This window comes from Cryptotermes secundus, unplaced genomic scaffold, assembly GCF_002891405.2.
Source record: "Cryptotermes secundus unplaced genomic scaffold, Csec_1.0 scaffold661, whole genome shotgun sequence".
In the NCBI taxonomy this organism is placed as follows: domain Eukaryota; kingdom Metazoa; phylum Arthropoda; class Insecta; order Blattodea; family Kalotermitidae; genus Cryptotermes; species Cryptotermes secundus.
The window spans coordinates 979228-993114 of record NW_019745089.1 but is presented as its reverse complement, the minus strand read 5'-3'; the positions used below and the strand labels follow the sequence as shown (position 1 = coordinate 993114).

Sequence of the window (13887 nt, the reverse complement as noted above, 5' to 3'; positions counted from 1 at the left end):
TTCCACTGTGATGCTATTCACTATGGAAAGGATGAAGAATATGAAAATGTAGCTATATAAATTGGGGGAGAAGTTGATCCATTTTACGTGTTTCTTTAAAGAAAATGTCATATTTTTTTCTTGCTTTACAGTTGGATGTCGGACAGCTTCAAACACAACTTTATTTCTAAACTGCCTAATCTCAGGCATATCAGGACATAATGTTTGCTTCAGGAATACGAAATATCCAACCTCCTATTTAATCTTTAGTTACTGATATCAGTACATGTACGTTATGTAAAGTAACTTCATGAATTAAAACATTAAACTTGTCATTAATAATAAGAAGTTATATTAATAAAAACTTCAGGAAAAAAATTAAGATAAGGCAAAACAGTCAATGAATCGAGTTGTATTCTCTCATTACTTATGCAAGTTTGAGCAGTACTTTTGGATATATGATCTATCAGTCAGTTTTTTTAATTTGAATAGTACCAGAGAAGTAAGTAATAAAGTAAAGAAACAGGCAGTTTGTTAGAACATATTAATACTAACTACATCGTTCACACATAGAAATAAGACAACAAACTCCATGGAGCTTAACCCTTCTTGAGAATCCGCCAGTTGTTCAGCTATTCAAGAATTTCACAACATTTTATGGAACCAAAAGATTCATTGCCGTTTTCACAAGAGTCCTCTACTGGTTTATATCCTGAGTCAGATCAATCCAATAATCCATACCACCCCATCATATTCTTCTAAGAACCATTTGAATATTGCCCACCCACGTATGTCTTGGTCTTCCTAGTGTTACCTTTCCTTCTGGCTTTCCCGCCTATTGGTTGAGGGGCTATACTACAAGCCGGAAGGTGGCGGGTTCAAGTCCCGATGAGGTCATTGGATTTTTCAATTGACCTAATCCTTCCAGCCGCACTATGGCCCTGGGGTCGACTCAGCCTCTAACCGAAATGAATACCAGGAATATTCCTGGGCGTAAAGCGCGGCCGGCGCGTAAGGCTGGCAACCTTACCGCCATCTGTGATCCGATTGTCTAGATAATGTGAGACCCTCAGCGTCTCACGACCCTATGGACCTTCACAGCCCGTTACAGGGATAGCTTTACTTTACTTTTTATGCTACATGTATTCTCCCTATTCGTGCTACATATCCTACCCATCTCATCCTCCTTGGCTTGATAAATCTCTTAATACTTGTACTTGGCGAAGAGTGCAAGTTATGAAGTTCCTCATTATGCAGTATTCTCCAGCCTCCTGTCACTTCATCTCTCTTCGGTCCAAATATTATCCTCAGCACATTGTTCTTAAACACCCTCAGTCTGTATTCCTCCCGTAATGTCAGAGATCAGGTTTCACACCCATACAGAAAAAAAGGCACAATTATAAATTGTATATAATTTTTGCGAAATAGAGATGCATGGGGGTTTTCTTTTCAAATAAGGTCATTGAAGGGTATAAATTCGTCCATCTTATATTCATATTTTCAGATACCAGCAAGTCGTAACAAGTTACAGGAAGGATATTTACTTTGCGATAAGCTCTTATATGGACACGTGTTGAAATTAATGAATAAATTTGTCAGTATTGTATAGCACAATGGTGGAATTGTTAAGTGAATTGAAGAGTACACTTGGAAAAAACAACTGATGTGTTATAAATACAAATGGAAATTAGTTATGGTTGGAGAACATAGTAAATTTGAACATTTTTAAAACGAAAAGTTTAACTGATGCGTAACTCAAAATTCCACGAGTGTATCCGACTTAAATCGTGTCACAAATTAATACATTCCATTCAAGTATGTTCATATTTAGTGTCTCGAACATAAGACGTCGTGGGAAGGAAAATGAATACAGCACACAAGGATATCCGTATTGGTGCCTGCAAATTGAGTATGAATAATTTTACAATGAGTGAACCATATAGTAATTACTTCTCCATATATGTGCATTGATGTAGTTATATGTTTATATTGGTGTGTACTTAAAATTATAAAATTCTTTGAGATAAATGGTGTAATATTTGAAAGTATTTAGGTTGTAGTTTAACTGACACTCGAATTTGTTGCACAGCTGATAGGTCTCACTACAGACACAGCTAAAATATTGTAGCGTGTAGAGCCGTTACTGGGTAACTACCGTCTTGTTTGTCGCTAACCCGTGTTATTCTGTTCTGATGAAACCATAAATCCGTTAAACAATTTAAGCGAATGATGTTGCTGTGTGTCGCTGAAAATAATATAGAAATGATCTTGTTTGACGAAAAGTGAAGAATTGTAATTAACGGGTTTAAGGAAGACAGAAATCGACGATATTTGTTTTGTAGCAGCGCAATACGAGTATATCTGCACGTGCGGTACTGAATTTCGAGTGGAGAATTTGTTGGCTATAGTTGGTTGAGGCACTATGCTAGCCGGAAGGTCACTGGTTCTATTCCCAATGAAGCTATTGAATGGCCGCGCCATAGCTCAAGCGGTTAGTCTCTAGCTTCCCACCGCGGCGGCCCTCGATCGATCCCGGGTCTAGTCAAGTGGGATTTATGGTGGATAAAGTGGCGCTGGGCAGGTTTTCTCCGAGTACTGCGGTTTACCCTGCCAATCCTCATTCCACCAATTGCTCCACAATCACCATCATCTATCATATGAGGCTGGTACAATAGGCCAGAAGTGTCCGAAATACAAGTCCCACCCCACTTGCAATAAAAAAGTTATTGGATTTCAATTGGCCTATTCCTTACAGCCGCATTATGGCCCTTGGGTCGACTTATCCACTAACAGAAATGAATACCAGGAATGTTCCTGGGGGTAAAGGGTGGCCGGCGCATAAGGCTGACAACATCACCTCCATCTGTGAGCCAATTAACTAGATGATGTGGGATCCTCGATGTCTCACGACTCTATGGGCCTCCATGACCTGTTACAGATAGATTTTTGTGGTTGTAACTACATCAACGGAAACATAAGTACGAATAAATTTCGTTAAAATAGAAGAAATAGGGCAACGTAGTTGTCGAAAATAAACTGTAGGAAGTTGTACCTGTAAAAACTGCGGCCAGGTAACTAAGATGACTTCTACAGATTGATACAAAAAATTAATTTTAATAAATATTTATTATACATGGTAATTCGCGCCAGTTATTTTCATAAATTGCTTGATAACGGCTGAAAGCTAATTACAGGCAAGCATTGAAGGAAGAAAAATACATTATCACAGAAGATGTGAACAGCCGTGAACAAAGATGAATAGAAACTACACAAAGAACATAATGCTAAAACTATAGTAATAATTAATAATATAATCACGTGTTTGTTTATATAGTTCAGAGTAAATTTGGTAAACATGTTCTATGTATCCGAGTGGAATTCCACAAACATTATAATTATTGTTTTCAGAACTTTCGTCTTATTTTTAAATGTAAAATGCTGATAAATCTTCAAAATAAATATTTTTTTTTCATAAAGTTTTGCGCTTCAGAATAACGTCATTGTTTTGCAATAAAAACTTCTCGTGAAATTAGTCGCACACTTTAGAGCTGCATTCCCGGGAGAGATAGATTAGGCAGTGTTGTGCACCAGTTGACGTATGTATACAGGTCGAGGGATAGAAAACGTGACGGGATGAAAGGAGCATGAAGTCTAGGGAAGGATTTGCCTTGCATATGTGCCATGGCTGCTGGATCTTATTATGCTGCAGAAAGAAGCTGTGCAATGTTGCAGCTCTTCCCCACTCTGTTCACAATGTTCTCTCACGTGCGTCTGTTTGCACTCCTGGGAGCTGAGCCTCCGCAAACACTCTCCACTCCTACATTTTCGGCACTCCACACTCTACCAAAGACAATCATAGAATATATTTTACCTCTGAGTAAAGTAACGCGGTTTCCTTTATTTTAATCCGTTATCTCCCTACCAGACTTCTCTGTTATTTGATTAAGTCTGTTTCGTATCAGCATCCATACTGGATACTCATAGCTCTTTGAATACCTCATCCTGCGTCATATTCATCATGTTATCTTCTGTGCATTTCTTGTTTCCCTGGTCATTGACACTGCGAACCAACGCACATCATACCGTGCGTAAGCAACCTTACGGAATAAACGTCTATTTAAATGTTTCTCAATTTCCACATCGGCATATTAAATCCAGTAACTTTCTAGTGATGACATAACGGCCTACGTCACAAATTGACGATGACGTACATTAGCTTCTATGGCAGGTGGAATATATCAGAAAATAATATATACACCGTCTAAAATACTTGTAGGGCTGTGTGTTTATGTGTGTGAATATGGGATTTTTAACATTTCTGAGACTGATGATGGAAGCAAAAACAGTAACCGAAATTCTAATAATACATTCCAATTAATACGACTGATTTCCCTCGACAATTGCATTGGATTTAGTTGCCCCGAATGTTTCAAATAGTAGATGTGTGGAGTACTTTGCATAGATTAGTCGCTGGCTAACACTAGGGAGACCAGGGTTCGATCCCAGGTCATTTCATGCTGGATTTGAGGGTCGAAACTGGCACCTCAGTAGATTTTCTTCTAGTACTTATTTAACCCTGCCAAAGTTTATTCCACCAACTTATTCACATCCATTAGCACCCTCTCATCTACCTACGTAACCTCGATACCGTCAGTGTCATTAAATAACCAACCTAATGAAATTAATTCCCCGGTATTCTGTAAACCTCTCGTTAGTTTTACGCAGTTCATTCATTAGCTTGTATTACTACCGTGAAGTCCGGTTTAGGTTCTGTCCATAAGGATTTCGAAAAACGTAAAGGCACGACATGAAATGGCTACGCATTATTTCAGTAATGCATTTGTAACAAACACAGCATTCATTGCCTGAAAGCTTATATGAGCAAGAATCACATTACAGCCAGGCGTAAGGTTCTTGAGGTTAATATAGTCAGAGCAGGAAATGTGATCAAGTCACTGTCAGTCCCATAGTTTAGAAGACTGCCGATAGATATCAGCACCATTATTAGGTCATGTGTTTAGCGAGATGATCCTTTCCTGCGCTGTACACCATATTGCCAAACCCCATTTTATTGTCAGAACAAGAAAGGAAAGGACGTTTACTAACTTTATGAAGCAAACGGAATGCACCTTTTGTCGTTATAATCGGTAAACATGTTAATTTGCTTGAATCTAGACCGAAAGAATTTTCCGTACATTGGAAACCTACGACTAGATTTTATGATATTCTTTGTTAGATCTCTCAGAGAGAAGACGCATATAAAATGACATTTATCCTGCCAACTTAAGTCATATTTGTGACCATGCCATAGTTCAAGTGGTTCGTAACCGGAGTCCTACCGCGCAGCGCCAGGTTTGATCCCAGATCAAGTCATATGGGATTTGTGGTGAACAAAGCTCCACTAGGACAGGTTTTTCTCTGAGAAAACTCGCTCCACAAAGTGCTCAACGCTAATTTACCATCATTATCTGGGACTGTTAGAATCGGTACACTATTGGCCTATGCACCAAGTGGACTCACCATACCTCACCCTACGAATAAAGAAGCCATATCTATACACTTAGGCTATGCTATCTGCTTCTGATTAAAAAGAAATGAATGCATTACAAATCTGACAAATTTTGTATACTTTTATGCTCAAGGCCATTCCTCCATAGAGCAATAAGCATTTGAGAGACGAATAGTCTGAAGAGATAGTATCAAGACACTACACAGTCACTGAGAGCTACTGAATTCCAGGGTCCTGTCGGAGATCTGGTGGTTAGCGTACCATCGTGGTATTGAAAACATTCTGCAATCGATCCAGGTCGTCGTAGTTAACAATGATAGAATGTCTGCAAAACGAGATTCAGTAACATGAAGACGGGACTAGAGCCAGCTCCCGGAAAGTTGTGTATCTCAGGGAGTGGACAGTGGAAAACATAATAATCATACGTAAGAAGTTTTGGGAGTAGTTATTACCTACTCTTCTTTCACTGCATGTGTATTAGTTACCGCGGGAACGGGACTACCGAGCTGTTGCCAAGCAAAGACCGTCTCTTCTGGGTTTGTTGATGTGACTTTCAGGCGTAAGGGGGGAGCACAGACACACATGAAGGTGTTCTCATAAGCTTCGTTATTATTTTTTAGAAATAAGTAAAATAGAGAACAAACATTTTTAAACAGTGAGGAATTCATATTTCTGGATTGCTTCTAAGTTAGATAACATGTCCGAGTATTTGTTCCCAATCATAATCTTGCAATACAGGAGGATTTCTATATTTCTGTCTTATTCTTGAACAGCGCAGCATTTACTCGGGCACTTCAAAGTATTTTTATTATTGAAGTGTGTTCCAGCCAAATGCCTGGGCTAACAATTTTTTATAGACACGTTCTTTCAAAGAATTTAACTTTACATTCCCAATTGTACCGAAAGTTGTCTACAAAAGATCAGCGCTCTTCAGCCATTTTAGATGCTCCCATTTATCTATTGACATTTTCATTTGAAAACATGTCTCGTATATCTCTTGTCTTTTTTTTTTTTCAGGCTTTCGAGTGGTGAGGTATAACGAAGAGGTTGTCAAGTGTCTCCTGCAAGAGAACAGAAACACAATCCGGCTTCCGCTTGTAGCAGGGATTTTCACATTCGGATGTGGAACACGTTAGCTACTGACGAGATGGAAGATGGACTTCAGTCGGGAATGAGACGAGCGGGAATTGCTAATCATCTGCCTGTTTGAAATGAACATCACTGCGCATTAACCGACAAAACAATTACGGGAATAGGCTTACAGTAATTCTTTTCATGTTGTGACATTTGACAATATAATTCGAGTGTGTTAAATATTAATCGCGTATTTCAGAAATTACAGTTGTGGCTAACGGAATTTATATATAGTTTCGAAACTGTTCAAGGCCGGCCATTTCGAGTGTGTTCTATCGAAGCAATGTGGCAAAGCGGTATCGGTCGGTAATACCGGGTTTACGTAGCGATATCGGGGTATAAAACCGCGACGGGTTCAGTGACGTGTGCGCGCGCGTGTGTGTGTGTATAGATGTGAAAATGACGAAACAGCTTCATAGACTGGCGTCAAGACGAAGCGTCGCCGTCTCGACCACGGCGATAGTTCTCCATCTTCTGATAAGCCTCCGACTTCTTCCTGAAGCAGATGCTGTATTCGATCGCGGTGAGTATATAAGTTTGTGCCCTTATAAATTGTTTGTTTAGTTGAATGGGTAGGAGTCTCAGATAACTGAGATATTTGCCAACCAAACTTGGTAATATCTTCTTGATCTCAGCCATCAGTATTGAATGGAAAATATGTGCTGATTTATTTGCCTTAACCTGAACCAAAGTAGGCCTCTCTTACGTAAGTAACAGTAATGTGATCTTTATTTTTCTCTAAATTTTGTGAGGCTTTGGTTCAAACTGTTCAAAATGTAAACAAAATAATTTTCACAAAATAGTCTAAGATCTGAACAATAGTTCTCATCCGCATTTTCAATTCCTCTTGCTATCTACCTCCTAGTCTCTGTTCCTACTGAGTTGTCCGGGATTTCGCTTTGGAATTCATAATGTATGAAGTAATTACACAGAATCTCTACACATTATTAAACTAAGGAAACTGAAACCTATATTGTATCATGTCACTAGAACATGCCCTCGATGATGGATATTTCTCTGTCCGCACCAGTAGTGTAAGTGCTTTTATTCAGTAACTAAATAATGTTTAGATTCACTAAAATGCAGGAACACGTGTAGTACAATCTGGTACAGAAAGACCACTGCGGTTTGAACGCTTCCAACTGGCTTCTCGCTAATGTAGCCACAAAGAAGTTCAGAATCTGAGTCTGTCCATCTTCCGGCAGGCATTTTTGGGTTGGAGTAAATACGGACTAGACCACAGAACTACTTTTCTGCAGCAAAATGTCTTTCCTCTTAACCTCCCTGTCAGACAAGTAGCAACAGGTTGTGTGAGGCGCGTGCAGGCTGATGCTCGGATTAACTTGCGCTGCTTTGCTGTTGGCTTCCGGGCCGACAAACTGGGATCAAAATTACTGACGTACACCGCATAGGTTGCTCTTGTATTTATTTTAGAAAAGAAATGTAGCCCGGGTGAAGTTTAGCGATACTTCGGATGAAGTTTCTGCCGCAATCTTTAGGATATAAATGCAAGTCAAGCAGGTAACAAGCAAAAAGTAGGCGACAACTGGCTTACTCTTTGACCCTGAAGATGGAGAGGGAATATTTTTTGGAAATCTCAGTGGACTTACACCGAAATTCACGGTGCCACATCCCCCCAAAAATGCTCTATATGGTTACTTCTCTAATTGCATAAGATGAAACAAAGTCTGTAGACTTCAGTCGACAGCAGAACGTTTTAATAAACCGATGTTCAAAATAATTGATGTGCCATACAAAATGCTGTAATTTTCTAAGCAGAATTTATATGCCACATTAAACGTAGAGTTGGGGCCCCGCCATAGCTCAAGCGTTTAGTCGCTGGCTTCCCACCGCGGCGGCCCGGGTTCGATCCCGGGTTTGGTCAAGTGCGATTTGTGGTGGACGAAGTGGCTCTGGGGCGGTTTTTCTCCTAGTACTTCGGTTTCCCCTGCCAATCTCCATCATCATAATCACCCGGCGCAGGCTACAATAGGCCAATCAGTGGCCGCCGTGCCGAGTGGAACCAGTTGGACTCCACCCCCCCACTAAGCGAATTAAACGTAAGTTGTCTCTGTGCTTCACTAATTAAGCACCACCCCATGAAAGCGCATGCGGACGTGGATGTACAGACTCACATTTTTTTTACCTCAACACTAGCTGGAGGTGAGTGGTCAGCTTCACGCCCCGGATGCTTTACCATCGGGTAAAGAGTCGCCGGTACCCATCTGGTAGGCAGTTGGGTGGACCCCAGGGCCGGTGTGGAAGACATGAAGAAAATTCTTGATCCTACCGGGACTCAAACTCCGACCCCTCTGTCGTATTCTATGTGCATACACTTGACCTTAATTGTGGATTGCAGAGTCGTCGCCAAACGAGGGCCCACTAAATATGTGTACACGGGCTTGAGGAGATAAATGTTTCGATTCTATGTCAAGAGTTGCTTACCACATGCTCTGGTCTCTGAAGAACCAGTTACATCACATGCCGTGAAACCAGAACGATATATAAAGGGTTAGGAATTCGAAGGCTATAACCAAGAATGAGTGTGCTGACGAGGACCGGCAGCAATTTACCCGACACACCACCCGACCGAAGATTACTGTCTTCTGATTCTTAACCCAATGTATTTTGGTAGACGATTACAGAATTTTCGGAGTTACGTCCTACCTCCATCTTCAGGGAGAAAAATTGTGATTTGTAAGCAACAAGGAAGAAGGAAGTAAGAAACTATCCAGTGGGTTCCCGGGCTCTTCTCACGGGGGTAAAGCTACCAGCGCCTAAAAGCAACCATTCGATTTCATTTAGTGCAGATGCTACAAATGCATGGAGCCATACCTCCACTCATTTATACGTCTTCACTACATGGCACGTAACTAAGCACAAGAGACAACTTTACTTTTTTCTTGGCATCAAAGAGGCGTAAATAAGTGGTACACATTCTAAGACATTTCTCATAGCATTTGGATTGTTCTCATAATTTAAAGGCTACACAAGGGGACGTAATATAAATGGAACAGGAGATATTTTCAACTAATTTTATAAATGAGAAACAATACACCATTTCTTGAAAAAAGTCATTATTTTTAATTAAGAATGTGAGGCTTCTGCGAACAGTTGGGCATAATAAGACTTGCCTCTCACACCAGCAGCGTTACGTATGCCAAGAATTCTCTTTGCACCCGAATCCCAAGCGTGGCATTATTTGTGGACGGGGCCCCCCCGTACAGTCTCTCGGTTCGTTTGTATCTTGAAGATCAGCCGTGAATTTATAATTCTGCTCTGCGAGCAATTAGAATAGNCGGCGGTGACTATGAAGAACGCAGTCTTTTGGGATTTGGGACCGTGTATATGTGTTGTTAACCGACGTTTCGGAGGAACGTATCGCCTCCATCTTCAGGGTAGAAGAAAAAATATAAGAAATCTGCAAGCGAAGAGACTGCTTTTACCGGTTCTCACGGTCTCTTCGCTTGCAGATTTCTTATATTTTTTCTTCTACCCTGAAGATGGAGGCGATACGTTCCTCCGAAACGTCGGTTAACAACACATATACACGGTCCCAAATCCCAAAAGACTGCGTTCTTCATAGTCACCGCCGTGAAAACCTCAATTCTTACAATTAGAATAGCTTGATTATATCTCAGAAGTGTTGCAAGTAAAACATGAAACAGTAGGATTTGAAGTTCTTACAGATGTGGGTATGCAGAGTTCCGTCTTCTAGAATAAACCACCGTGTATTCCGTTGAAAATCAAACGACGTTTCGGGGGAAAATGTCTCCTCCAAATTCATTGCCGAAGAATAAGCCAAGTAACAACTCAGGGTGAAGCAAGTAGCAGAATTAGATGGGACATGTTTGCTCCGAAACGTCGGTTGATTTCAACGGAATACACGGCGTCATATCCTAGAAGATATAACATATGAATATCAACTGCTTCTTGTTTTATTCATTCTGAATCAAAATCAGAACATGACGTGAAATTTGAGGTTCCCTGGGCTGTGACTATGAAGAGTAATATCTTATATAGTACTACGCCTATAGTCTGGAAGAAGTTTACCGATGTTTCGAAGGAAACACACTTCCATCTTCGGGGTGGATGGGTAAGCCAAACAAGCAGAAAACAGTGATAAGGATTTTATTGTAATTAAAGTATTTTGTAATACAAATAATAGTACATTGGGAATCAGACTAGGTATTCAATTCAGTCCTTCCTTTTCTTGCATTTATTTGAATACAGTCTGACTATAACTTCAGCATTATAGAAATAAATATAACATCCAGTAAATATTTCAGATGATAACATCCAGCTAGCATGAAGGACACATCCTTTCAAATAAATGTTCTCTTATTTATGTTTTGTATGACAAAGTAATCCTTAATCTTATAAAGAAGTAAAACTATTACTGTAGCAGGCCGTGAAGGCCCATAGGGTTTTGAGACGTTGAGGGTCCGCATTTTTTAGACAGTCAGCTGAAAGATGGCGGTAAGTTTAACAGCCTTATGCGCCGGCCGCGCTCTACTCTCCAGGAAAATTATTTAATTGATTCCTAGTACTCATTTCTGTTAGAGGCTGAGTCAACTCCAGGGCCATAGTGCGGCTGAAAGGATTAGGTCAATTGAAAAATCCAATAACCTCATCGGGACTTGAACCTGCTACCTTCCGGCTTGTAGCATAGGGCCTCAACCAACTACGCTACCTCGTGGCCCTCCCTTAATTCTCAGTTCTTAACATTTCTCAATTAGAAACATTAAATTATACCACTCTATTAGGATGTGTGTACCATTACTAGGCAGTGAACCAGTCAGCACGCCTCCTTAGCAATAGAGGCTGTATTTCCTGCGTGGTCCGTGCTAAGTGATTATAAAGGAGTGGCCCGGCCAAACATTTAATACCAAATAATACAACACCAATACTACGGGCCTCCAAGCAGTTAACTATACGTGTACAAGTCATGAATATACTGCTGTATGTCCGCTGTATTGCAACACTGACTTCACAATATGAAACATTACATGAATAGTTTTTAACTATATTTTATTGCATAACTTTCATTTTATAATAAGTTTATGATTTTATTGTATTTTTATATCTTGTATTATTATAATATAACACAGTTGTCAAGTATCAAGCTCTACTGTCACATTGAAATGCAGTTCAATAGTGTGTGAGTGCAGTAACCTTGTATTCGCCTGATGATGGCTTTAAAAGCCGAAACATGTAGCTAAGGTGATGTTGACCTAGACCGTTTCGTTGTTGTGTTACGACGGATCGCAATAAAGAATTATTATAAATCCGTTGCCAGGATACGACTAGTGAAGAGTGAGAACCATATTTCGTGTATGACGGTGAACTGTGAATTGTGTAAATCAACGATAGTGTTGTATTGCCTGTAGTCCCGAGTTGTGTGACTGTATAAGGTGTAATAAATCCAATCATCCAATCCAAAACCCGTCTGATAACTCAAGCACAAACCCCCTACACGCGACAATATGGAAAGTGTTTCCCATATTTTTGTCTCCGCGTGTTATAGTAAAAGGCGAGGAATTAAGCGGAAAAATACGAAAATTAATGCAGCCTGGTGTAATGCCGTGGAGCAGGGGGGCATGGAGGTATCCCACCGCTGCCACCACTGTAATGCCGTGGAGCAGGGGGGCATGGAAGTATCCCACCGCTGCCACCACTGTAATGCCGTGGTGCGCAGGGGGGCGTGGAGGTAGCCTCCTCTGCCACCACTGTTACGCCGCCAGTAGGGGGCCGTGGAGGTATCCTTCCTTGCCTCCACCGTCATTGCTCTGTAAGGAGTTATCACAATCATCCTAGCTCACCCTTAGCTAGGATTCTCCTGTTCGGGGTTTCCTTCTCGGTAAAAGCTGCCACCATCTATTTTCTGTCCTTTCAATCGTGGGGACTACTCCCTGGCAGGTAGTCCTTGCTCCTTGACCACTCNCCCTACCCTCAGGGCTCACTGGGTACACTGGAAATTGCACATTCAATAGCTCAACAACACTGTTATCACCAATACTATGAAACAACGATATTCTCAATCAGCATGGCTAATATGCGTAAACAAACCCACCTGTAGTACAAGATGCATGCCCACTGCCTCCGCTGGTCAGACCCATGTTGAAGAGAGCCTTCGGCTGACAACCGAATATTATGTGTTAGAACATCCTCAAATCCCCCGAAATTCCCTAATTTATGGTTTTCTTTCGCTGATTCAGCGTTGACGACAGATGGTAGGTGACTCCCCCTCAGTGTCCTCAATCCTCATAATCACCTCCTCATTGGCTCTCATGGGTGGTTGTGGGCGGACCCCCTTGCGTCTTATTGCTGCGTAAGCAGTCTCTTACGATTAAATCCAGTGAACGAGTGAGGTAAGCTATTGCTCTGCGATTACATAGACCTGCTGTGCAGTCACATTCTTAACCTAATTGCCAGTCCCGGTGTTTACAATTTACGGCAATAGCTGCGAAACGCTTTTCGCAAGTCTCTAGCTTTTGGGTAATACCATACCCTCTTCAATCTCAAATCTGGGCCATAACACCTGGTATGAAACATTTAATCTTTTAAAGTATTCAATTTGCACCTGAATTATTTTATACCTTTTCTCTACTATAATGCCAACTGCCATCATTTTCACCATAAATTCTCTAAATTTATATTATTAATATATTGTACAAAATGCATTTCCTTTCCTTAATTACGCTGAGTTTTATTTCTTCAGTAACTCCTTCTAGTACTGAGATTTTACGCATAGTGGCTTGCACACATAAATATGTTAGGTCTGCATTCGTTGAAGCACAAGCATGACGATTTGTTCAGACGTTGCTCAAGAGAAGTAGTCCAGTCATTACAGAACAGTAAACGTTCTTTCTTCTTTTATGGCGGAGATTCAATTTTACGGTCGGTATAACATTAAAGTACATTAATTATATGTGAACGTAATCGCATTTTGGTGAGAAAGGAACATCACAGCAATCGGCTATTGGAGTACGGCATTTGATGATGTTGGTTTTCACGACTGCCAGTTCTTTTGGCGCACAGCCAACTGGCAAGCCGTATCTGCAAGGAGCTTNGGGGGCATGGAGGTATCCCACCGCTGCCACCACTGTAATGCCGTGGAGCAGGGGGGCATGGAAGTATCCCACCGCTGCCACCACTGTAATGCCGTGGTGCGCAGGGGGGCGTGGAGGTAGCCTCCTCTGCCACCACTGTTACGCCGCCAGTAGGGGGCCGTGGAGGTATCCTTCCTTGCCTCCACCGTCATT

At 41.0% G+C, this 13887-nt stretch overlaps 1 protein-coding gene across 1 annotated transcript in view; it reads left to right on the top strand.

Moving 5' to 3' along the window:
• Positions 1 to 13887, top strand: part of LOC111874945 (epithelial discoidin domain-containing receptor 1) — a gene marked incomplete at its 5' end in the record, with an annotated part of 554089 nt that overhangs the window by 47258 nt on the left and 492944 nt on the right. Inside the window, 1 exon segment of the mRNA XM_023870830.2 lies at positions 6506 to 7145. Within this exon segment, the coding sequence (XP_023726598.1) occupies positions 7022 to 7145 (124 nt within the window).